The sequence below is a fragment of the Anastrepha ludens genome, chromosome 4, assembly GCF_028408465.1.
Source record: "Anastrepha ludens isolate Willacy chromosome 4, idAnaLude1.1, whole genome shotgun sequence".
NCBI classification, from domain to species: Eukaryota; Metazoa; Arthropoda; class Insecta; order Diptera; family Tephritidae; genus Anastrepha; species Anastrepha ludens.
The window spans coordinates 94,448,455-94,475,803 of NC_071500.1; the positions used below are offsets into that span (position 1 = coordinate 94,448,455).

The 27,349-nt window shown below is 35.8% G+C and overlaps 1 protein-coding gene across 4 annotated transcripts in view; it reads left to right on the plus strand.

Annotated features, from left to right (window-relative positions):
• LOC128860236 (Ig-like and fibronectin type-III domain-containing protein 2) overlaps nucleotides 1-16,670 on the plus strand; it is a 187,396-nt gene extending 170,726 nt beyond the window's left edge. For 3 of the 4 annotated variants that reach the window (XM_054097619.1, XM_054097618.1, XM_054097620.1), the window contains exons 18-19: nucleotides 13,695-13,720; nucleotides 16,177-16,279. In XM_054097619.1, the coding sequence (XP_053953594.1) occupies nucleotides 13,695-13,720; nucleotides 16,177-16,191 (41 nt within the window). In that variant the 3' untranslated portion in view covers nucleotides 16,192-16,279. Of the gene's footprint in view, nucleotides 1-13,694; nucleotides 13,721-16,176 lie in introns of all 4 variants that reach the window. The other variant, XM_054097621.1, reaches the window with a different exon arrangement.
• The last annotated feature ends 10,679 nt before the right edge of the window (nucleotides 16,671-27,349 follow it).

The following is a 27,349-nucleotide window of genomic DNA, read 5'->3' on the forward strand; positions in this document are numbered from 1 at the left end:
TTTCTTGTTCCTATGTAGGCTAGCTCCGCGGTATTAAACATTTGTTCTTTCATAAAATATCTGTATCACGAACATAAACTTCAATCTGATATTGATAACTTGCATCTCTGGTGTACGCAGAATTTCCTTTCTTTAAATACTAAAAAATGCCTCGAAATCACTTTAGCAAAAAGATTTTGTGGACTCGGTGCTGTATATCTAACACTTTGTTCTAAATTCTTGGCGAAAAAAAGGTGTTGGCATTATCTTTTCATCGAATTTCACATTTAATAGTCATATTGATAATATTGCTATGAAATCTTATTCAGTTCTCTGATCCATACACGCTTAAATTCTATACCTGTACACCTCTTTCGTACGTTCAAATTTGGAATATTTTGCGTTATTTTGGAGAGCATATCACAGGAATTCTAACTATTAGTCGCATTGCGCGTGCTCAGAAGGTATTTTTTAAATATGCTTTGCAATCTGTGAGCTTTTCTGAACCTATGCCTTCTTAGAAGTATAACTCGTACTTGCTTCTAATGAGCATTAAGTCATTAGAAGCTAGGAGAAGTGTACGATTGTTTAGGTTGCCTATTGGAAAGCCAAATATGCACGAAATGCCGCGATTACGCATGCACTTAATGAATAAAACCAGATTTCGAGTTCTATACCAACTGATCTTTCTTTAGAGAAATATGAATTCATTAATACTTTGCATTCTCATATTTAGTTTTTCACGTTCCTAAGTTTTCGTAATTAATTTTCAATGCTTTTAATAATAACCTTTTTATTTGCCTATAGTCTGTAAGAATCTTGCATTTTCATAGTATGAATGAACATATAAGCAAAATTAAATGAAATATGTAAGTGATAAGATAGTTCAATGCAACGTAAAACGAGTAAGAAAAGCATAACAAAACATAACATAACAAACATGACATAAAATAATAAAATTAATAACCATAGTTTAACATAACATCACATAATACAACTGAAAATAATATAAGAGAACATAACATAACAAGACCTAATCCATATAACTGAAAATAATATAAAAACACTGTTTAATGTAAAATGACATAACATAACATGACATAACATAGCATGACACAACATAACATTACTTAACTTAACGGAAAATAATAATCATAATATAGTTTAATACAACATCACATAAATTGGCATAACAAAAAATAATAAAATAATAAACATAGCTTAAAACAACATAGCATTACATAACATAATAAAAATCGAAAATAATATAAGAAAACATAACATAACATAACTGAAAATAATATAAAAGCACTATTTAATGTAAAATAATATAACATAACATGGCATAACATAGCATGACACAACATAACATGACTTAAGTTAACTGAAAATAATAATCATAGTTAAACACAACATCACATAAATTGGCATAACAAAAAAAAATAAACATAACTTAAAACAACATAGCATGACATAACATAATAAAAATCGAAAATAATATAAGAAAACATAACATAACATAACTGAAAATAATATAAAAACACTATTTAATGTAAAATAATATAACATAACATGGCATAACATAGCATGACACAACATAACATGACTTAAGTTAACTGAAAATAATAATCATAGTTAAACACAACATCACATAAATTGGCATAACAAAAAATAATAAACATAACTTAAAACAACATAGCATGACATAACATAATAAAAATCGAAAATAATATAAGAAAGCATAACATAACTGAAAATAATATAAAAAACGCTATTTAATGTAAAATAACATAACATATCTTGACATAACATAGCATAGCACAACATAACATGACATAACATAACATAAACAAATAAAGAACAAAGTTTAACACAACATCCATAATATGATGTAATATAACTGAGAATAATATAAAACAGTATAACTAAACATAACATGATATAACATAATTGAAAATAATATTATATAAAACAACATGAAATGACAGAACCTAACTGCAGAAAATTAAATAAAGAAACATGAATGTGAAAAATGAAAGGCTGGGAAATCAAGCTTAAAAGTGCATTGCTCTCGTTAGAATTAGAATTCTTGGTTCCTGATATATAATAGGTCTATTTATAAGTTCGTGCGGTTTTACAACAGATGGCGTAACTTGATTATTATTCCATCGATCCACATTTCCAAACATTCATTGGAGAGCTACTGTCGTAAGGCACAAACGTCAGTATAAGTTTTTTATTTGAAGCGTAAACAACAATATTTTTACCACACTTGAAAATGTCGAATTTCGTGCCAAATAATGTGTTTTTGCGGGGAATTCTTCTTCATTATTTTAATATGAAGAAAAAAGCAGCCGAAAGTCATCGTATCTTGGTGGAAGTTTATGGTGAGCATGCTCTATCTGAGCGAACGTGCCAGAAGTGGTTTGCACGCTTTAAAAGTGGTGATTTTGGCTTGGAAGACGAAGAACGCGAGGGTGCGCCGCCAAAGTTCATGGATACCGAATTGGAGGAATTGCTCGATCAAGATCCGGCTCAAACGCAAGAAGAGGTTGCAAAAACTTTGGGAGTTGATCAATCAACCATTTCCAAACGTTTAAAAGCCATGGGAATGATCCGAAAGGTAGGCCATTGGGTGCCGTATGAATTGAAGCCAAGAGACGTTGAACGCCGTTTTATGGCATGCGAACAACTGCTTCAACGGCACAAAAGAAAGGGTTTTTTGCATCGAATTGTGACTGGCGATGAAAAGTGGGTCCATTACGACAATCCAAAACGTCGGGCAACGTATGGATACCCTGGCCATGCTTCAACATCGACGTCGGCGCAGAATATTCATGGCCTGAAGGTTATGCTGTGTATCTGGTGGGACCAGCTGGGTGTTGTGTATTATGAGCTACTGAAACCGAATGAAACGATTACGGGGGATGTCTACCGACGACAATTGATGCGTTTGAGCCGAGCACTGCGAAAAAAACGGCCGCAATACGCCGATAGACACGACAAAGTTATTTTGCAACATGACAATGCTCGGCCACATGTTGCACAAGTGGTCAAAACATACTTAGAAACGCTCAAATGGGATGTCCTACCCCACCCGCTGTATAGTCCAGACCTTGCGCCATCCGATTACTATCTCTTCCGATCGATGCAACATGGCCTGGCTGACCAGCACTTCCGTAATTACGATGAAGTCAAAAAATGGATCGATTCGTGGATTGCGGCAAAACCGACCGAATTTTTCACAAAGGGAATCCGTGAATTGCCAGAAAGATGGGAAAAAGTAGTAATAAGCGATGGACAATATTTTGAATATTAAATTTGTAACCATTTTACGTCAATAAAGTTTCAAATTTCGAAAAAAAACCGCACGAACTTATTCATAGTCCTATTATATTAATAAAAAAAAAAATAGTAGTTTCCTTGTGCGCATGATATTGGTATGACATAGACATCCAAATGTTAAGCAAAAGTCAACCCATTAACTCAAAATTGGAAAACTTTCACATTCCTGCTGCTGGCAAAATTAATATATGCACATTGGCAGCTGACAGAGAAACTCAGTAGAAAACTAAAATACCCTTTATTATTTGAACATCAATAAGTTTACATAGGGAGCACCACTGTGATATTAATATACTTACATGTGTGCGTATGTATATGCGATTAGCATGTAGGTATGTATGGTATATTTCTCATTAGTGCAGCGACACACTTTTTCGTTTACTTTACCGACTCTGTGAGGTTCAAAACGAAATTTCATTTTCTACTTCATTGATGAATCCAATGCGTCAAACGTTGAACAGACATTCACTCACGCACACACACACGCACATAAGTGGTCGAATAAGTTTGTGTGCGTTCATTTACTAAGCACTCGTACTTTTGTATTTTGTAAGTTGCGCGAGTCAGCACGTCCTGTTGTGGTTGCCATAACCTATTGAAACTTTTTGCATTCGATTTTGTAATCGATTTTCATATTATGATTCAGCAGACAGGGCATTTCTAAATTATTACTCGTTGAGTTGCTATGAATTTTAGACCTACTTAATTGGTTTTCGAACAATAGAATGGGAATATGAAAATATTAAATTATTACTAAAATATATTCACTATCTAATATTTAATATTTATGTTATTTTTATGTGCAGGAAAAGTGAGAGAGGGAGAAGTGTAAGTGTCGCTGCATAGAAGCACAGAAAACACTTCTTATATAAAAATATTATTGTCGAACCATAATGCACTGCGACCTATAATGTGGTCTATTGCGCTTAACCGCAAGCCACTCATTGAAGGCTTCTGATGAATTTGAGTGCTCCTTCAGTATGTTTGTTCCATACCACCAGTTGTCCCGACAATTGCGGCCCGCAATAAAAACAATATTTAAGTCCTTTCAAATGGCTGAAATCTTTATTTAATACAATTATAGCAAGTTTAAATATCAAGTGTACAAATTATATAAAAAACTTACATTTTGCTTTGCTGCGGCGCCTGTGCGCTCTTGAACAATCCAGAAATCAAATGGAATAAATTTGACATTTTTACTTGCGAATGAGGGAATGACAAATAGAAGAGTGCGATGGGTTGCCATTGCAACTTTTCGCAACAAGCGTGAATGTAAAAAATTATGAATGAAAATTGAATTTTATTATACCAAAACTTAATAAACTTTAAAACTTCATAGCAAAAATCTTCCAAGAAATTCTTATTCAAAACCGCGGAATTGTAATGAATCAATAATCGCAACACCACCAATGAACTTAGAGTCACGTCATCTATAGTTGTCAATAGTTGTACGGGTGCACATCTTGAGACGGCTACGAGTTCGAAGAGAATGGGCTCTTGAGCTTCATCATCCAACTCGAAAAAAACGGCAGGAGCTTGTTTCTGTTAATTCTAGTTTTTTGAAAGGATAAAAAAATATAGAATGTCCCGTATAATATTCAATGGCAGTTCGTAAACCCTTTCTATATTTGATGCTTTTTCGGAGGGAAGGGGTTAAACTGCTTTAGTCATCCAGCATCGCTGTGAGTGTTATTAGGTTAAACTGCAGTGCACATAAGGCGGCCCAGCGGTGTGACAAAATGCAGATGCGATTCGATGTTGTACCACTTCAAAGGCATTCTCTACCACAGATTTCTATGCTATGAACCCCTCGTATTGTTGTTGTTGTTGAAGTGGTTGAGTATTTCAAATGAAATAAACTTAATTAGCGACAGCACCGTTTTTCTACCACTGTTCCCGTGTGATGATGTTTTTTTTTTTGTTTTATTTTTTGTTTCTAAGTCAGATCGATTTTGTGAGATCCAAGTACAGCAGCAAATTCTTTATCCCGATATCTGAGATCTCATTTATTTGCTTATCGAAAGAGCTAAGTCATGCCCTAGCTAGCCCTGGACATTCACATAAGTAGTAGAAAAGACTTTCCTTATCCCCTTCCACATGACAACGTCTGCAGTTGGGTTTGAAATGGTGGTTGAGTCTGGCTGATGATGATTCCCTACCTTCCAATGACCTGTAAGTCTTGCAGTGATGCGTGAAATGTTTGGTCGAGAGCATCCTTACAGGTAATTCGTCCTGTGGATTTTGTATGATGGCCATGTTTTTTTTTGTTGTAATACATTTAGTTAATTGCTTCCACCTTCATTCGGCAATGGATGATTTTATTATGTTGAGTGGGGTAGCAACTGCCACCGCCTCTGCCATGTCTTGTGTCGAGCATTTTCTTGCTAGCTCATCCGCTATCTCATTACCCCGTATGTTCCTATGACCGAAAACCCATATCAGAGTAAATTTAAGCCTACACTGTAAGACTAGCTTGGAGTTGGAGTCTAAGACCTTGAGAGCTGCTTGACTGTCTGAAAAGATGGCTACTCTTGCTTCAACTTCCTTGTAGAGTTTTAGTGATTTACTTGCTTCGCTGATCGCTAATAGTTCAGCCTGAAACACGCTGGCATAGTCGAATTGATTGAGATAGGTTGAGCGGCTCCGAGAGGAAGCCAGCTCCGAATTGACCGAGACCTCTGGTATTAATCTTTTGAGGTATTAATCTTTTGATCCGATATTAATCTTTTGAAGTTCGGCCAAAAGCACGCGCACCAGTCCTTCCATCCCCAAACTGCGCCCCGTTTGTGTACCAGACTTCCGATTTTTATAATAGATTTTGCCACTTCATATTTCACTATGCATTCCTAGCAATGCTTAAAAGAAATCAGCAAAATTGAAATAAGCAAATACTCGCTAGGATATGCAAATATGTAGTGGATACAATTTCATTTTTTCGTTGTGCGTCTTCGCACTTGCACACTTTTAAATTAATAACGAGACAACAATTTATTTATTCATTCATACAATGCACTAAATTTTTCAGCAAACTATCATTTCATTACGAGTCTTGAGATTAATCATTAGCATCGGCTCTAAATTACAGTTATCTATGCGATTTTATAATTAAAACTGACCAATTTTCTTTTCATCTGTCCACCTATAAATTTGTATATACATTAGAGTGGGCAAGCGAAGGAAAATTTTCGGGAATTGCATTGGCGCTGCATATTTGACAGAAATGCAAGAGCTCAAAACTGACTATGTTGGCCAATTCGGAGTGGTCCTACAATGGCTGTTTTCTCTTTCTATATAAGGGAAAAGGTGCTAAGGTTGATCTTCTTTAATGCATTCTCCTTTCAACTGCGATATTTTCAGAGACGAACACGCATTAGTGATTTAATGCCTTGTAACGCGCCGATCGACTCACATTCACTTTTTTAATTCTGACTTTATTTGATGATTCTTAAGACCGAAAACTTGCAAAATTCGGAGAAATATTCGTTTGAGAGATCCACCAGTTTTTCGTAGTGGATTTTAGTTACTTCCAAGCTGTTTTCAAGTTTCACCGAACCTATTTTAGTAAATTATAAATTTTCTGCATAATATTTGTGAAAAAAATGTCATTGAACGCAAGAGCTTTCAGCACAAAGCTCCACCAGAAAGGAAGTTCGAATTCGAAAGATTCTTAATACGCACAGTTCGGAGGACTCGTGAATAAAATAATAGCAAATTGAGAAATTGAGTAACGAACAAAATTTTATATAGCGACCTTCTGAATACTCTTGGAAGTCGGTCTGTACGCCAACTTATTTAGATCTTACAGATCTACATTGTGATAACATTATGCGACACGGCAATCGTAATTATTTTTCTTCGTGCAACTATTTTGTGCCTCTTGTGAAGCGCAGGACAGTTCCGTAAGAGAATTGCAAAAAAAATATTTACCTAGATAATTTGTTTTGATTTCAGCAAAGGCTGGATAATTGCAAATTCCTCCTCTCTACAACTTCTACATTATTCGTGGTAAAAACTACTAGTCTCAAGGAATGTCGGCGAAATACCCAATGGCCAATTATACAAGCCACGTTCTTCGAGATATCCTCTTTTGAAAGGCTAAACAGTTCCTATGTATTTTTCTTGTTTATTGACGGCCATGGCAACCTAGTGGTTACGCGTGTGCCGTCTTCCACTAACTCTACAAAGCAATTTCAGGTTCGCTCTTACGATTGAAAACTCCTTTGATATACGTTTGAATCTCACCCGTTCAGCACCTCGACTACAGCTTTTTTGACCTCCTGTACGCCACTAAGACGAGTGACAAATAGTCCTCGATTCGATCGCTTTTCACTCATATTCATGACCCACTTAAAAATTTATATGTATAGCTTGATGTTGTTCCACAAATGGAGGGACCTACAGTTTTAAGCCGACTCCGTTATTTTTATGAGGGGCATTTTCGTAGCAGAAATACACTCGGAGGTTTGACATTGCCAGCCGAGGCACGACCGCTATTAGAAAAAACTTATTTTTATTTAAAAAGTTACTTTGAAAAAAAAAAACACAAATCAATCACGCCGACGGATTCAGACTTCAACTGGCACTTAACGAATGTCTGCTCTTTACATATACATACTGGTTAGGTTAGGCAGGTTGCTTGTCTAAGGCAAGACACTCGGTGGCTCTAAGGCCGATTATGATACCAGTATTTGATTTCCAACTCCTAACTAAGTTGCTTAAGCCACTTAGATCTTATTAAGATGCTAACTAGTCCCTCCAATGAGACATTTGAAATTTCCCATTTCCCAGGTCTTCAAAAAAAATAATCGCCAAGTAAGTGGGTATGGCTTCTTTGAATTGCATCACATTCAAAAAGGAGGTGTTGTACCGACTCAATTTCTTCTTCATCACCACAACTCTCTCCCATACCCCTGTATACCTATTCTACTGGCTGAGGGATCAATAGTGCAGTGACCCGTTATAACACCTATGAGTTGATCTGTTAAATCCAAGCAGACATTTTGTCCGTTTAAGATTCAGTTATGGGCAGAGTGCATTGGATACCCTGCAGTTAGTGGGCAGAGACCGCTTTCTATTGGTTTCCGCGATTAGGCCCAAGCTAATCGCAGTATACAGTTCGATTGGAGGAATGTATATGTATGTCCTCCACCACACGCTGAAAGTCAAGCTCATAGCCTTTCTTTGCGCATTTATGCGCTCTTTTATTTCCCTCCGCTGCAGATTGGCTGGGGACCCAACAAAGTATGGTGTTGTGTTGTTGGATAGCTAGAGCGATACCCTGCATTCTTTAACACATCGTGAATTGATGCGCCCTAAGACCAGTGCCTTGAACGACTATCAACAAAAATGGGAAGGTTTGCCGTAGGTAAGTCTATTAGTCTTATCGATTTTCTGCTTTGTCTATAGCGCAGATTTGAGCTTGGGAGACGATACATCGGTCTGTGAGTCTAAAGGAGCAATTTAACGGTAATTGTTCCGAGTACACTCCCGATTCAGTGCCATTGTACATCTTTGAGAGGTCAGTATAAATTTGATGACCACTATCATCTGATTTGACTCTGATCTGCAAATCCTTTCTGTCAGGTGTTTGTGTTTTATAGTCTTTGTTCAGATCAATCGCAGGAATCAGATAGCCTGATTTCGGTGCGTCGATGCGTCGAAGTGTTCCACAGATAGTAGAACTAATGCATGACCGTGCGTGTTTTCTTTTAGCTCGCCTGCTGCTTTAATCCTGGAGCAGATTTTTTTAACCTCTATTAACAAAGCAAAGGGCATTTTGCAGTAACAAAATATAATAGACTATGCACTATAAAGCTGCATACCCAGAAAAATTTTATAGACTGTGGTTCAAAGTTTAAGGTTTTAAAGAAATTTTGTGCAATTGTGTAGAGGGTTTTAAACGTTCCGTTGCACGGATTTTGTTATAACATAAACTACATTTTTATAAAAAAGAAATAGTGAGTGTTTATAATTGAGTCACGGGCTGTATACTCGTATAAGAAGAAATCCTAGTTACGAATCAGGCCACTTTGCAATACTGTTTATGATGTTCCATTTAACCAGCATTCAACTTCTAATTTTCCGGGGAAAAGAAAATAGCGTTTGCAAAACCCCACAGCAGAAGACTACGTAGACCATCTGCCATTGAAAGCACTCCGAAATAGTCCATTTCCCGCTCGATCACCCTAATGTGCATAACAACTTACAACATATTCGTATGTATTGTATTATGCAAATTTTGTATTTCTGTGTGCGCATCACACGAGCAATTTGCGTATTTATCGGATTATTTTAATATTTATAGAGCTCTATTTTCTCTATTTACTTTGAATGGCATTGTAAAGCGTAATCACTGGCATTGTAAGGAGATACATAAAAACCAAATTGACCCAAATTGATACAAATTTAGATCTGTTGAATAAATTTCCATTGAAGTTTTAAATGAAGAGACAAGTAATAGTAAGAAATTTAAATTTTCAACTCAACTATTAAATTTCCTCAAAATTAGAAGGCAAAAGGAGTCAAATACAAAGCTGCAATGTTCTTAAAATTTAATACAATTTAATAATATTTTTCAATCATTTTGTAATAAAATAATTAAGTTTGTGCTAAGCGCAATTCAGGTTGAAACTAAAGCGCACACCCAGCGCTAGCACATCAACAAAGGCAAAAGGAGTCAAATACAAATATTTACCTAAAAGCTGCAATGTTCTTAAAATTTAATACAATTTAATAATATTTTTCAATCATTTTGTAATAAAATAATTAAGTTTGTGCTAAGCGCAATTCAGGTTGAAACTAAAGCGCACACCCAGCGCTAGCACATCAACATTTGGAAAAGTTTGAACTACTTTTTATTTTTTTTTTTTTGTTTCGAATGCAAATTATTGTATTATTTTTTGCTTGTCTATAATGCTGACTATTTTTTTTTTTTAATGCTGATAATCGTTTTTTGTTTGCTTAATAATATTATAGCGAATTTTCTGACAAAAGCCGCATAAATTCAAGTTTCTTCCTTTATATGAAAATTAGAAAAATTCCACACACGTCTCATCACAATTGCCTACACAGAGTTTCTACAAAAATTTTTGATATGCAGTTTCATAGTTTATTCAATTTGTGCAAGTTTTAAGTGGCTCTGAGTTCTCGTTGATTTTTGATACAATATTTTTTTTCTCTGTCGATAATGCGCATTTTCTGCAAATAAAAGAAAAAGATATTCCGCATTCGTTAAATGGAAAAAATGTGCAACACCCTTAGGGGAAAATATTATCAAAAATCAACGAGGATTTAGAGTACCTTAAAACTGGCACTTTTATATACTAAAATTGAATAAGCTATGAAACTGCATATCACAAAACTTTCAAAAATTCCAAACAGTGGAGGTGCGATGAACATTTGCGGAACTTTTCTAATTTTGGTATGGAGTTAGAAACTTGAATTTGTATGGCTCCTGTTAGACAATAAGCTATAATTTTATAAAAAAAAAACTAGTCAACATTACAAAAAAAAAGAAAAAATCATTAAAAGTGGTCAAATTATTGAAATCCTATCGTTTTTGCGCGAGCTGTAGTAGGCCATGATTTGTTTTTTTTTAATCTGGAAATCTTGGAAAGAACGGAGAATAGCCCACCATCCTTTCGACAGTGCAAAAAAAGGTACCTGTATGCCGCGATGTCTGAATGTGATATCTCCGCAATAGGGCTATGCAAGACGTTACTCAACACCAGCAGAGCCGTCAGAATTGGGAAGGACATCTCCGAGCCGTTTGATACCAAACAAGGTTTCAGAGAGGGTGACTCGCTGTCGTGGACTTCTTTAACCTGATGTTGGAGAGCATCGTACGAGCCGCAGAATTCAATCGCTTAAGCACAATTTTTGTAAAAGAGTACAATAGTTGGTGTATACCGATTAACATGCGCGCTATTAGTTCTATCTTTTCCAACCGGATAAAGCACGGGTTTGCTGGTGAACCACGACGAAACGAAGTATCACCTCAAACAAATAGTCGGCACACTCGTGCATCGGTACCCACTTCACTGTTGACAATTATGATTTCGAGGTGTAAGAAACTTCGTTGATCTGGGAACCAGCATTAACACCGATAACAATGTTTGCCGGGCAATTGAGTAGCAAAGTCCTCTCTCAACGAACAAACCTCACACTATATAAGGCTCGTGTTATTGTATGGCGCAGAAGCTTGGACGATGGCAATATCCGATGAGGCGTCCCTTGGAGTGCTTGAGAGAAAATATCTGCAGAAGGCGATGAAACGATGAGCTGTATGAGCTTTACGACAACATAGACATAGCGCAGCGAATAAAGATCCAGCGGCTACGTTGGCTAGCTGGGTCATGACGTCCGAATAGAAACAAAAGCTCGAGCTCTGAAAGTATTCGATGCGATACCAGCTGATGGTAGCAGAGGAAGAGGAAGGCCTAGAGCATAGAGAACTTTTGATACATCAGGCGAAGGACTTGGCTAAACTAATTCAGTGTGCTTTACAAAATACGATTTTCTCCTGATTTCGGCGTATATTGAAATCGAGCATGGTGATGTGAAGTTATAACTTTTTAACGCCAAAAAATATAGGGTGCAAAGTGATTTGTCATGTTTGACTTTTCTTTAAAAATAATAATAGGACTATGAATAAGTCCGTTTCGGTTTTACAACAGATGGCGTAACTTGATTATTATTCCATCGATCCACATTTCCAAACATTCATTGGAGAGCTACTGTCGTAAGGCACAAACGTCAGTATAAGTTTTTTATTTGAAGCGTAAACAACAATATTTTTACCACACTTGAAAATGTCGAATTTCGTGCCAAATAATGTGTTTTTGCGGGGAATTCTTCTTCATTATTTTAATATGAAGAAAAAAGCAGCCGAAAGTCATCGTATCTTGGTGGAAGTTTATGGTGAGCATGCTCTATCTGAGCGAACGTGCCAGAAGTGGTTTGCACGCTTTAAAAGTGGTGATTTTGGCTTGGAAGACGAAGAACGCGAGGGTGCGCCGCCAAAGTTCATGGATACCGAATTGGAGGAATTGCTCGATCAAGATCCGGCTCAAACGCAAGAAGAGGTTGCAAAAACTTTGGGAGTTGATCAATCAACCATTTCCAAACGTTTAAAAGCCATGGGAATGATCCGAAAGGTAGGCCATTGGGTGCCGTATGAATTGAAGCCAAGAGACGTTGAACGCCGTTTTATGGCATGCGAACAACTGCTTCAACGGCACAAAAGAAAGGGTTTTTTGCATCGAATTGTGACTGGCGATGAAAAGTGGGTCCATTACGACAATCCAAAACGTCGGGCAACGTATGGATACCCTGGCCATGCTTCAACATCGACGTCGGCGCAGAATATTCATGGCCTGAAGGTTATGCTGTGTATCTGGTGGGACCAGCTGGGTGTTGTGTATTATGAGCTACTGAAACCGAATGAAACGATTACGGGGGATGTCTACCGACGACAATTGATGCGTTTGAGCCGAGCACTGCGAGAAAAACGGCCGCAATACGCCGATAGACACGACAAAGTTATTTTGCAACATGACAATGCTCGGCCACATGTTGCACAAGTGGTCAAAACATACTTAGAAACGCTCAAATGGGATGTCCTACCCCACCCGCTGTATAGTCCAGACCTTGCGCCATCCGATTACTATCTCTTCCGATCGATGCAACATGGCCTGGCTGACCAGCACTTCCGTAATTACGATGAAGTCAAAAAATGGATCGATTCGTGGATTGCGGCAAAACCGACCGAATTTTTCACAAAGGGAATCCGTGAATTGCCAGAAAGATGGGAAAAAGTAGTAGTAAGCGATGGACAATATTTTGAATATTAAATTTGTAACCATTTTACGTCAATAAAGTTTCAAATTTCGAAAAAAACCGCACGAACTTATTCATAGTCCTATTAACAAAGTTTTGTTTTCCCTTTACCTAGAATGTCTGGCCACAAATATATGTATGCATAAAGTACCTATTTGCATAAAGCTATAATTTGGGTTGAGTGAAATATTTAATTTGAAAATGGAGCTTTGTAAATTCCCCTTTATAATTTCTTCTTCTTTTATTTAAGCAGTTGGATTAAAAATCTCTAAAATTCAACTAAACATGACAAAATATATAATAAGCTAGAACCAAATAAAATTTAATAAAGTGAAATATGTACTGTGAGAGAGAGTATAAAATATTTGAAGTATCATCGTAATCTTGGTGTAGTTAGTATGTTTAGAAAATAGATTGATATATATGTACCTAAATGTTTTATAACTGTCCTACTGTTACCATTACTGAATCCTTTCCATGTGCTTTATTTGTTCTTTCTTGCCTGGCTTTTTCAATGGAATTGTCACATACAGATGCTTTACGAGTTAAAGTGCAGTGGGTAAGTCTAATTCACTAACGGTGTAAATATGTTTTAATATTTCTGAGCTGTTAAAAAAATTGTGTGATTTCTCGCATGTAGTGGGTGTCAGAATAATAGCAGGAAATTTTTGACTATTTATTTATTTTTAGTTTTTTTTTATAAAAATGTAGTTCACAAAGTTTCAAACTTGGTACAAAATTTTAAAATATATCTCGACTTTCCATCAATTTTTTATAAAAATATCATTCAAACTACAAACAAGATCCATAAAAGTTAAAGTTCCAAACTTTGTAAAAATTGAAAAAAAAAAATGCGTGTATCGTAGTACACATAACAGAAGAAAAACTTTCAAGGCAGACAAAGAAAGAGGAAGAGACCCGAGAGAGAATAAGAGAGACAGAGAGAGAAAGAGTATATATCTACATAAATTCACAACATTTGCAGAGAATACAAATACACAAAATTTACAAAAAACGGAGAAGGCAATGGCAACAACGCGCACTACTCTGAGCGTTTATCTCCCGCACAAACGCAGCGATTCCAAGATCTCAGCAACGGCACAAATTACCGCAGGCAATACCAATAAATCCGACGCGGAATGGATAGCACTTTATAGTACGCCCAAGCACTAGCCAGGAAACGGAAATAAGCGCCAAAAAATAGGCACAAAAAAAAAAACAAAATGCCAAAAAAATTGGGACCAAAAAACGCCCCAAACAGTAGGCACCAATGAAATACAACGCCAAAAAGTAGGCACCAAAAATATATTTCGTACAAGTTTGCACCAACAAACAAGCGCCAAAAAGTAGGCAGTGTTATTTCTCACTAGAAATTAGCAACCACAAGGAAAAACTCAGAAAAAATGGCCTAAAGTGTATCTAAGATATAATTAAGGTATAGCTCTCTCTCTCCTTTTCCACTACGTTATATCTTTTCTCTCTCTCGCAGAACGAAAATACCCAAAACGTTGCATAGCCTTGAAATTTTACTCTTCTTTCTCGCTCGTCCATCGACGCCTAAGAAGTTTCACTTAAAAAATTCATCAACTTTCCATAAATTTTTTATAAAAATATAGTTCAAACTGCAAACAGAACTCATAAAAGTCAAAGTTCTAAACTTGGTTAAAATAAAAAAAAAACATTCATCAACTTTCCATTAATTTTTTATAAAATTATAGTTCAAACTACAACCAAAAACCCATATACGCTTAAGTCAAAGTTCTAAGCTTTGTAAAAATCAAAAAAAAAAAAAACAAAAAATCATCATAGTTTCAAACTTTTTAGTCAGATGGAATTCTGGGTAATTAATTTTGTACCTCTTTGAATTTTAGAATATTATTTTGCAAATTCCAAAATCGCGTTAATTTTGATTTGTTTTTTTTTTTTTTTTTTGTTTTCACAGTGTTGCGTATTATCTTCCATATAAAAAATATTTGGAGCATTTTTTATGCAGATACCAATTTTTTTTAATTTTCTGTCAATCTTTAGATATACGAAGGCATATCTGATTAACGAGAAAATATCAGCTCGGTCGCCACAATACTGAAAGTTCAAATCATTTGCAATCAGACGATGTTTTAATCAATCAAACGTTAGACAAAATGTGATCCCAATTTCCTGGCCTACTGCTCCCATTGCCCTAGGTTCTTCGTTACCGGTACGACGCGGATTTATTTTCGCCAAGGCTTGTCAGTTCAGCATCAATGTTAATGCTGCTACAGCTCCAACAATAACCGAACAACGGGAACGATGATATTTTAAAAATATTGCAAATTTACATCTTTTGACTTACTGGTAGAAATTTTTTTACTACACTTCATGAACTTTGCAACTAATGACCTTAAATTTATTGCTATTGAAAGTCATTCAATGCTTATACGTGAAAAAGTAAAGATTTGGGCCAAATAGTGTCAAACTATGTGAGTGTTTAGATAAAAATGCATCCAAAGTTGAACATACGCGGCAGCGCATTTCTCAGCCGTTGACTTATTGATCACTTTAACTTACTCTTTCTTGTACTTTTTCAAGAAAAACTAAAGAACTATGATTAAAGCACATCTCTCTGATTTAAAAAGAAATAAACACAGGACGACCACCCCTTAAATTTTACCGCTAGCCTCTCCCCACAATTTTACTTATAATCAAATATTCATTACCTTTCTTCATATCCGATAAAAGCGCACATTTATTATTATTCCACATGCTTTATTAATGAATTTTTAATTAAAAAAACTATTTTTAATTTTTCATACTGAACATTTTTCATGCATTCTTTTGCTTGCAACGTCCAAGCATTTTTCGTTTAAATTCTCAGTTAACCGTTCCCTCTTCCCATTTGTTTTGATTTATAATCTGCAAACGGCGCCCACATAAAAGCCACTACTTTGACTATATAGGTCTTTCTCGCTCTCTCTCTCTTTCTCACACTCACACATCCGCTCACTCACTTTCTCTTTTATTGTTTATTTATTGCAGGCCTACGAATTTTAATTACCAGCGCCAATGGCCATTAGTCTTACGAGCTCAGGCATTGGACAACAGCGAGCCACCAGCCAAGAGGCGGCAGGAGCAGTAAGGAAGCAGGCGCAGGACAAGGCGAATGGTTGGAGAGCAGGCGAGCAATTAAAAAAAAACAAGTTTAAAATAGGGGTATAGAGCAAGTGGGAAAGCGGGCAGCGCGTGGATGAAAGCAGCAGCAGAGGTGGCCAAAAAATATATGCCAAGCGAGGCTAAAGCTAATCACCTGCCATTAAAAGACTGCTTGGCAGTGTAAATGTAGTAGTGAAGCAAAAACATGCAATGTGCATAGTAAGAGTGTTCTTTTTAGATGTTTTTCGAGATGAGATATAAATCTTAAGCCAATCACATGCATTTTTATGGAGAGCTCGTCGAGGTCTCAATGCAATTAACTATTCGAAAAAGAAGCTCGGAAGTGTTTTATGAATTGCAAATTGCATACAGAAAATTATTTTGACTATTTTTATAATATATTATATTTTTTTAAATAACATATATAATTTTTTTAAGTGATTTCACTAAACTATAGGCTTCTTAATTCTTCTTCTTCAAAGGAAAATATGCCTAATTTAACTGAACTTTTCTATGGATACATTTGCGAGGTGGTTGCTATGGAAGAACGGAAACCCTGATTTGTTGAAGAAAATTATTGATTTTATTAAAAGTGGGGTCTAAGCACTCTTTACAGCTAATTACAGCTGGAGCTATACGCGAAGACAGCGGCTAGTGTCTTTTTAATGACCACTTGAGACTAAAGACCACTTGCGGCGTTTGAAGCATATTTTGCAAATTTCCCTAGCGGAATAGTGAAAAAAAGTTCTGCGTAATAAATTTCATAAAATTGATAATTATTATTATAATAATTTCTTGTTTGTTTTTGAAGTAATGTAAAAAAAATTCAGAGCAGATCTAACAGCTTTTCTGCAGCGAAGCATTTTTTCGGTTGAAGGACGCAGACTGACCAACTACTCCTAATATGTTACCGTGAATAAAAATTTTTCCTTCGAATAAACTTGTGAGCAGACACACGTATGGGTTATAAATATTTGCGATACACCAATTTTTTCAAAAAGTGGAAATTAAAGAAAAAAAAATATAACAATTTTCAAAAAACAGAAAATTCGGCGAAAAATCATATTTTAAGTAAATATAAAAAAAGATTGTAAAAAATTCAAAATATCAAGAAAATCTGGCCACACTTCTAAACAGAATGTGCTCCTAAATATAACTACTTACTATACAGCCAGAAATTACCGTTAAGTCAATTTTTGGCGAACTATGAGTCCGATCAACTTGCAAAATTTTAGTTTCAGCAAAAATGTGCTTAAAGCAACGCAGCGCCAAAACTGAAAATAAATCAATTTATGCATTTATACCGCCTTAAACCTGTGAATATGTAAGTCACTTTTTTAAATAAGGATTCAGGGATCTAAAGAGCTATATATATAAATATACTATAAAAACCTCTTTAGGTAAGGTTAGATTTTTGTGGAAGTCGACTTAGAGTAGCCAACTCACTTAAATCATACAGGTCCATTCTGGTACCACTGTGTTACACGGCAAACTTACTGTTCACTTTTCGTGGAACCAGTTAGACGTACTTATGGAGCGTAGGATCGGTTTTAACCCAACACTGGTTAGTTCGGTAAGAGAGTCAAAATGGAGCCATTCTCTACTGCTAGCTCAGGCTGGACAATTACAAAGGAAATGTTCTACTTTTTCTTCCTCTTCTTCCTCTTCTTCGGCTCTACAACCTCCGCAGTATGCATGCGAAAATATTCCAAGCCTAGAAGAGTGCCTACGTAAGAACCAATGACCACTGACACAAGCCAGGACCTTCAATATGTTCTCTCTTGAGAGGTGGAGCAATTTTACTGATCTTTTCTTATCTATTTGCGGCCAAATTAGCCTGATTGTAGCACAAGTATATTTTTCTCTCCATGACCTCTTGGCCTCCAGTAGAATATTATTTTTTATCCTTACTTTGCAAGTTGCCATAGGAACTCTAATATTGCATCTGTGGAAAGTGGAAGATTAGTACCCTTTCTGGCTAGCTCAACGGCCAATTTTCTTCAATATATCTATGTCCCGGAATACTGCCAGGCATTCCTGAGCGAAAAATAAAGCAAAAAACCAGATAAATATTTTTTTTAATTCATTCATATACCATAAGTATATATAGGCTTCTCACGCTATCTCCCGAGGACTCTGCCAATATTTGTCTCAAACATCCAAAACAACTGTGAATTATCAATAAATCATTGATCTTGAACGGCAATTCTTAAACAAAAACTGTAGAATGGAGTCTAATTTAGGTTCTGAGATATTAAATAAACTTCGCTTCACTGCCCAAGAGATGAATTGGTTGATAAGTTGTATGGCATGATGATTGATTCAAAAGGTGGCCCAAATTTCCATCACTGAGACTCTATGAAGATAACAACGCATCCAGCAGCAATTTCTGAAACATCGATCCACTCAAAAATCATCATCAAATTGTCACTTCCTCCGAAATAATGGTGTCTTCTCAATCATGTAAGAACTTTTCGATCACCAAAGGTGACAATTTAGTTTGCGAATGAAGCTGGGGATATGAAAAAGTGCCACTTCTGATATTCTTTCTTTATTGGCGTGATAACCGCTTACGTGGCCACTTCGAGACTGCTTTTCTATAAGCACTCACTTTGCACTAAGTTTCTAAGATTTCAAAATATTGTTCAAGTAAAAATAGATTCATTTTCTAACACAAATATATGGGTTTTTAGTGCTTTCAGACTGCTGTCAGTATAAGAATAATAGTTTTTTTATAACCCATTATAAGATGTCTGAGAAATAAGTTCCGCCTCCCGACTGCCGCCTCTCGTTTTGCAACTTTTCGCATTTTTTGTGTCTCAAAACTGAAGGCTTGAAGTAATACGAAAGGAAACTTTAAAAATATACGCAATATTAAGAACATCCTTAATGCTTAGTTACATAGTTGCAGCAAAGTATGTTCACCAGCGAGTTTTTGAATTATCCTCTGCACGCTGCGACATTTACTTTTGACGGTTGAATACCTAAAATTTTTTCTTCACATGAAGGCCACTTTTTTCAGCAATCCACTTTTTTGTTGTTCTTTTTTTCTTTTGTTTTATTGAGCCGCCACTGCTGTCACCGTTTCTTACCTACGCTCTTCCCACTTGTAGCTCTTCGTTTACTGGTTTTATAATTGACATGCAATTTTCACTGCTCTTCGCCAATGCCTTTGCGTGCGCTTAACTTATTAACTTACAATGCACACAATTTCTTGTTTTAATTTCTTTTATGTATGTGTGAGTGCGTGTAAGTTACATGTTTAACAGTCTTGTTTTTTATGTAAATATTCAAGCAAATAACATATTTGATAGGCAAGTTGTGTAGCCACACACACAAGCACATACGTACACATGTAAATGTGCACCCGTATATGTAGGGCAATTACGATGTATGTAAAAAAGGCGTTTGCTAATGAATGTACAAATTAACGAACGATAATAAATATTGAAATTTATTTGCAAAAACTTTGAATTTTCATTTATGTTTCATTTACTTCTTCAGCAAAGGAGGTAAGATAACACAGTAGGAAGGTGTGGCGTATACGTAACATGGTAAGTTCTAGCTGGAAAAGCAGATGGAAAATTATTGAAGCAAAAAGGGGCAAACGTAACATGAAACAATGAAAAATATAAGCAGGAAATTTTACTTAACCATCATAAATATTTTGAACAAAAAATTAGCGCTGACAGCTAAGAGACTTGGATCAATTGCATGTACCGATTTGTAGGGAGGAGAGACATGAGAGTAAGAAATATCAAAAAAAAAAACAGAAAAAACACAAAACAAACAAAATGCTTTGAGCCATAATTATTTTATTGTAGACATACAATTTTGTTATTTCTTCTTACAACATTGTACGTGTTGAGTGCAGAGTTGCCTTTCTCCGACGGGACACGTCACCAGGTGGCGTATTGGGAAATAACCTATAGATATGTGGGGAAGGTGAGAAACAAAATACCATACGCGAACCACAACAAGCTCATACCTGCTTGGAAATGCAGATATACATCATATCACCAAGGATAGACGGCCCTACCTATTTGAAACTTCTTTTCTAACGAGTCGTCAAGAAACTAAACAAATAATAAGCATTGATAATAAATCTTTAATATTTTTTGTGCATTGCCTAACAGTGCTAATCTTGGTGAGAACTGACTATATCGTACAACACGACATTCAATAGGAGTTTTGTCACTCTAAGGAAGAATGGAATAAGGGATTCTCTCTAAACCACTTCGACACTACAGTCTATACGGATGGCAGTAAAATGGGCTGCGATGTTGTAGCTGTTGTATTAAAATTGAGAAATCTGTGCGTCTACCTAATACCAGCAATGTCTTCCAGGTGGAAGTACTGGCAATTGGAGCAGCTTGTAGGCTACTAATCACAGATTACTCTTTTAAGGGCAATATCGCTATTCTTTCGGATAGCCAAGCTGCACTCCAGGCACTGGGTTAGGCTAAAACCACTTCTAAATAGGTGGAACAAAGTAGGAATGGCCTCACCATCTTGAGCGAAAACCATAAAGATACCTTAATCTGGGTCCCGGAACATCGGAACATTGAAGGTAACGAAAAAGCAGATGAACTAGCAAGAGGGGGATCTGCCATGAATGCTTTTGCAGAATCGGTTTTCACACCATTAGGCGCAGTCAAGAGTACAATTTCCCAAAAATACCTCCGAATCGCGAAGTGTAGGTGGACAGACCAGACGAAATGCAAAATTAGCAGAACGTTTTGGCCCACCTACAACCTCAAGCAGTCATCGGCATTACCAAGAATGAAACCGTCCCGTCGTGACTGGAGACTAACGGCAGTCTGGCTTTTGGTTTATCGGAGAACAAGCAGCCAAAATGGGTATCCCTCATAAGACATACTGTCATAGTTGTAAACAACCGGTGGAAAAGGAAGCAATTTTGCATTTCCTCTGTGAATGCCCTGCCTTATGGAAGGACAGAATGTTAACCCTGGGCCAACCGCTGTTCGAGAATCGCGAACAACTGTCTGGCTTAGACGTCAACAGCCTAATAAGGTTCCTAAACTGCACAGACTGGATATAGTCTTGCCGTAAATAGCTGTTAAACAAGTTGGTAACGAGGATGTAACAGTAAAATGGTGCGGAAGCGCTAGTTGGATTCTGGAAGAATCACCACGTTAACCAACCAACAGACGTTTGTCATTGCCCATAACTTTCATTTTTGACTTTTTACTGTTACGTTGCTGGTTCTCGAAAAACTTTTGCTTCGAAACTCTAAACACAATATACAGTACACAACAAAATGATATAGCACATCAATAATTTGACCAGTCTTGATTATTAGCTTTTTTAAAGCCCCTTAATTTTTTTATAAGAGTGTAGCTCAATAGCTACCAGGAATCATATAAAAACAAATTTGAAATCTTTTTAAACAATTAGAATAAATTCTAAATCTAATAAATACAAACTCTATATAATTCTTAAATTATCATCATGACTTCATGGTTTTGAATTTGAATTTCTAGAAAAATTTTTGGTATGCAGTTTTATATCTTAATTTTACATAGCAAATTTTACTATAATGTAGCCCAAGTGTGAAATGGGTTCAAAATCGCGTTGTTTTTTGATAATTTTTTTAGCTGGTGATATTGCTGAAAGTTCGTGGAGTTTTCCTATAATATTATATTTGAAAAGTGGATTTATGAACTACACTTCAAATAAAAATAGTCACCATTAAAAAGGAAAAAATAATAAAAAATTGAAACTGGTCGATACATATAGAATATATGTACATATTGTATTGTATATTACACTCTTTTTGATGTTTTGTCTAGCTCCTCCTCTTACTTGTGGCGTGCGTATTGTTGTTGTACCACAAATGAACAAACTGGTCCAAATACTGTCCTATACTTTCCCAATGGTTGGAACATTACTCAGAAATAAGCCATGTACTATATCTCGGATGTAAAGAGAGAAGAAACAGAGAAAAGAACTGCTGGGTCCTCTATATTTGCGCTTCTCTGAGCAACAAAAAACCAACTCAGTCATTTCGCTTTCAGACGTTGCTAGTGATGAGGACAAACCAGGAACTTCAATCACATAAAAGCAGGCATAGATGTAATGCACCAACTGCTGTACCAATAATAATAACTTCCATTTTTTTGCTGGACCAATACTCAACGAAGCGGCAATTTGAAATAAATAACTTTGAAAATAAATAATTTATAATTGAAGTCAATAAAATGATACCATATATAACTACGCAGCAAAAATGGTTCCCATGAGGATTCAGCGAGGAGCTTCGCATGTCGTTGGCTAAACAAGCAAATAACGCGCCATTCTTTCTACAGAATCGCCATCGTAGGGTATCTAGAAGGGGCAGTGAACACTCTTCTACAAATACAACCAACATCGATTTCTGATAGCCGTACTGGAAGGAAACCAGGGCCTTCGTTTTGCTAAATGATGTGCACAATAATTTCGCATAAATTAATGAAAAAACGCGACATCTCATTGCTGTATTAAATCTTCAAGGAAATAAAAGAATAACTCACAAGGATAGAAGACTTAAACCAAAGTAGTGTATTTAGAGAAACTTGAAAGAAAGGAAACTTCAGACGAATTTCAATTATTAATTTTTGAAATGTTGAATGTTTGGTTTCTTACTTTTTTCCAAAGCATATAGTTTTCTAAATGCTGTGCCAAAACTTCAAGGAAATCGGAGAAAAACTTACGAAGATATATGAATTTAATCGAAGTAATCCTATTAGTGAAACTTGAAGCAAAAGGAAACTTGAAACGAATTTTATTAGTGGAACTTGAAACAAAAGGAAATTTGAAACGAATTTTATTGAAATACGTTTTTTTTTAATATATATTTTATTTTAAGGAAATATGTTTTTATTAAAATAATTTCACGTTGGCACTATTTACCTACATAAAGAAATTTAAGTTTTAGCTGGAATATTTTGAGTTTTGGTTGAGTCTACAAAGAAGTTCAGGTTAGTGGCTAAAAAGAAAAAGCAAAAATCCACATTGCAGCTATTTTTGCTGTTCTCGGTTGTTCGTTTTTCACCTAGGATTAGTATTACATTTGTGTATTTTGAAATATTTTTGGAAAATTGATGACTGAATTTAACTTCTAAGTCTTATTGCAATAAATTAATTTTCTGAGCAATTATTGGAGTTTCATAATATTTTGCTGTTTTCTTGTTGATACTGATTTTTCGTTATGGTATTCAAAAAATCGCCTTCAATAGGAAAAAGTTCTTAAACTTCTGATTGGTTTACATTTAGTCTATCATTCCATGGCACATCGAGGAGAAAATCTTGAAGCAACCCTAGCTATTCTTGCACCTGCATACACATATGTATGTACATACAAAACGCCACTTTCCTTTTTATATAGAAAAAATACGAAACAACGTCAGGAAAAAAAAGTTTTAGCAACTTCAAGCTTGCCGCTAATAATTTTAGAATAAAATAAGCTATAAAGCTGCATACCAAAATGTTTTCTAGAAAATCTAACAACAGCAATGCATTAGTGGATTTTTTAGCTACATAATTTTATTCTCACAAATGTCAGGTCTTGTGCTAAATACTACTTAATAATTTGAGGAAATCTTAGGCTTTCTGCTTCTATTTGAACAAAATCGCGAGTGAGATTCGTCAAATGCTTGTAAATACGATTTTTTTTTGTCGGGACAACTAGCAAGTGCAGCACTCAGACACTAATGAAGTCCATTATACAACACTTGGATTCCCTTTTAATTTTCTTTACATCAACCCGATCTCCGAAGAAATCTCTAAGTAGATATTGTGGTTCCAAGGAGCCAAGTAAGTACTTGAAATGAGATTGCAGTTAGAAAAAGTGCGTATTGTGAGTGGCATAGGAAGGTTCTGTATTTGGTAGGACCAACAGGCTGTGATATATTAAAGATGAATGAAATTATCGCAAGCAGCCAGCAACAAATGCAATCAAAACGTTTGTGCTAGACATAAAAAGAAAAATAGTAACGGTATAAAGAGAATTGCCGCATTACGTTGTTTTTCGAGTTTCTCCAGTACGATAATACTCAGCATCGTAATTAGAGAAACTGAAATATGAGGTCTTACCTCGTCCACCGTATTCGCCAAACGTTGTCCGTTACGATTATAATTTTTACTGATCGCTGGCGCTGGCTCTGACTGTTCGACAATTAGAATATTTTGAATAAGTCAAAAATTGGATCGATTCATGAATCACCTCGAAAGAAGAGACGCTATTCTGGTGCTACCAAGATGTGGAAACAATAGCTGCAAAACATGGAGAGTACATTGAAGTATAACTCTGTAGTCACTCCATTAAGGCCCTCGCCTCATTTGAAACGGTGTTTTTTGGGTGTTTCTTTAAAAGCGTGAAAAATGCAAAAAATATTTTTTTTTTGTATTGAGTATTTTATTTTTTGATCCATAGATCCAAATAAATTCTTTTTTTGGTCATAAGAGGTTCGTTCGAAAAGTTGTCAGCCTTCAAAAAATGGACAATAGACACAGATATAGCCGGTTTTACTGAACCGATTTTGATGAAATAAAATTTAAATGATGAAGAATTAATGTCGTTATAGTGTGCGATCGTAGCGTCTGGAAAAAAATTGTAGTATTTTATTCGAGCCTTTAAAGTACAAAAAGGGTTAAATGTTCATCTTTGAACGTCCGCCAATTTTTCAAATTTATTGTTTTTAGAGATCGTATCACACGTTTTTTAAAGGCTGGAAACTTTTTGCATGAACCTCGTGTGGCCAAAACATATTTTTTATTTTGAAACAATAAATCAAAAACTAAAATGCTGAAAACAAAAAAAAGCTATTTTTTCGAAAGGCGTTTTACACGCCTTTAAGAAACATCCAAAAACCACCACTCCAAATGAGGCGAGGACCTTAAAAAGGACGCACAATAACTGAATTTACCTCGCTGGCTGTTGGCTTCCAAGTAGTCAATATTAACATGTTTGTCAGCCCCCTTCAATAAGAACTCTCAAATACTCAAATATCAGGCCAAATTCTTAAGATGACACAGTGACTAGGAGTTTGTTCTAAGAAAACAAACTCCACTTAGTGCATTGACCTCATCGAACTTTGAGGCTTGGTATTGATGTTGGGAAGCAACAATGTGGAAATCTACGTCCGGAATGAGCCCAGCCCATCTATCTGCAAATGGGAGCTCATGAAAAATCTACATGAAATCTCAATATTTCGCAGCAAAGCACTACCCCGCTTCGCTTCCTCACTAACTCTTTAAGCTACTGCAATGCTTTACTTAAATTTCCAGACTATTATTTCTTCAAAACTATTTGTTTCCCCTACCTTTGTAATTGACACTTTAACTTTTTACATTTTCCTCCAATTAAGGCACAATTTTCCAACAATTTCAACTGCAAACTTTTTAAAGTTTTCTAAACCAAAATTCCCGCAAAAATAAAAGCATGCACAGATAAGTACTTACCCGGCAGGTAACTTCAACAGCTCAAATTACTTTTGACTTGCGAGTGCATACGAAATCATGGCACGTAGCTTATTTCCTGGGACTTATATTATTAAGTCAAATTTATAAGGTCTCTATCGGCGCTTGACAATAACTTATTTAATTACTTCTGTCCTTAAAAAATTCAATAAATATATAAAAAATAATTTGAAAATTTGTAATTGGAAAATGTACTTGAAAGCAACTTTAAATACTAAAAAAATATGTATGCAGTTTATAAAATACCGTACACTCTTATCTAATTTATAGTTTCAACTGAAGATAAACACATTTTCATCCAACTAGTTCATATTTTTTCGTGCGCCTGAAATTTAAAGCACATCTTTACATTTTTCCTGCAGGGCTCAGAAGTATAACCACATACCGTTACATATAAGTGCACGCCGCGTAAGGATGGCAATTTGAGATTGTTTTACAAATATTAAAGTTCAAAACTTAGTACAAAAGCAAAGCCATTTGACACCAAAGATATGCCTCCGCCTCAGCCGAATGAGTTCGCGTGTGACTACCATTCGGAATTCGGAAAACGTAGGTTCGAATCTCCGTGAAGCACCAAGTTATTTCAGACAACATTATTAGGTGCGCAAATAAGTTCCAGCTATTTTCTGATGACAATACAACTTTATTCTGAAAAAATGGTTACAAGTGAATCATTGCTGGGTCCTACTTTTTCCCATCTTTCTGGTAAATCTCGCATAGCGTCGCGGTAAAACTGTTCATCTTTTGTGGCTATCCATGGATCAAGCCTGTTTTTGATGTCTTCATATGAATGGAACTGTTGGTCAGCTAGACCATGTGCCATCGTTCGGAACAGGCGATAATCGGGCGGCGCAATATCTGGAGAATATGGCGGGGGGGGTAGGATTTCCCATTTCAGCGTCTCCAGGTAGGTCTTAACGGGTTTGGCAAAGTGAGGCCGAGCGTTGTCATGCTCTAGAACCACTTTTTCATGTATCTCCGCGTATTGCGGCCGCTTCTCGCGCAGTGTTCGGCTCAATCGCATCAATTGAAGTCGATATCGATCTTCAGTGATGATTTCATAATACAGTGCACTCGCGGTAACTCGAATAGCCGCTAAGTCGAACGACGTGCTAACTCAAACACATTTTTTTCCCTATTGACTAGTTTGTAACTCGAACAATATTAAAGCGCTATAACTCGAACAAAAAAACAAATTTATTTGTACACACATTCTTTTCAAACATGTACATTTTGTACATACATACATATGTAATAGTATATGTAATATATATAAATTATATGTATACTAGTGTATTGTCCATATGAATATTTCGACGTTAATATCCCGTTAGTTTTCTGGGAACAACATCTTGCATTGACCAAATTGCTTTAAATTTGTCATTTGTAGTGTATCAGTGCATGTGAGTAATGGATCGTAAAAGGTTGAAGTGTTTAACATTAAAAGAGAGGGCTGAAGTCCTTAACAAAATTAAACGTGGATGTAGTGTTACTTCTCTAGCGAAGGAATATGGGGTAGCCAAGTCCACCATAAGTCTTACAAAAAAGAAAGACAAGGCAATTTTAAAAGCAGTAAACA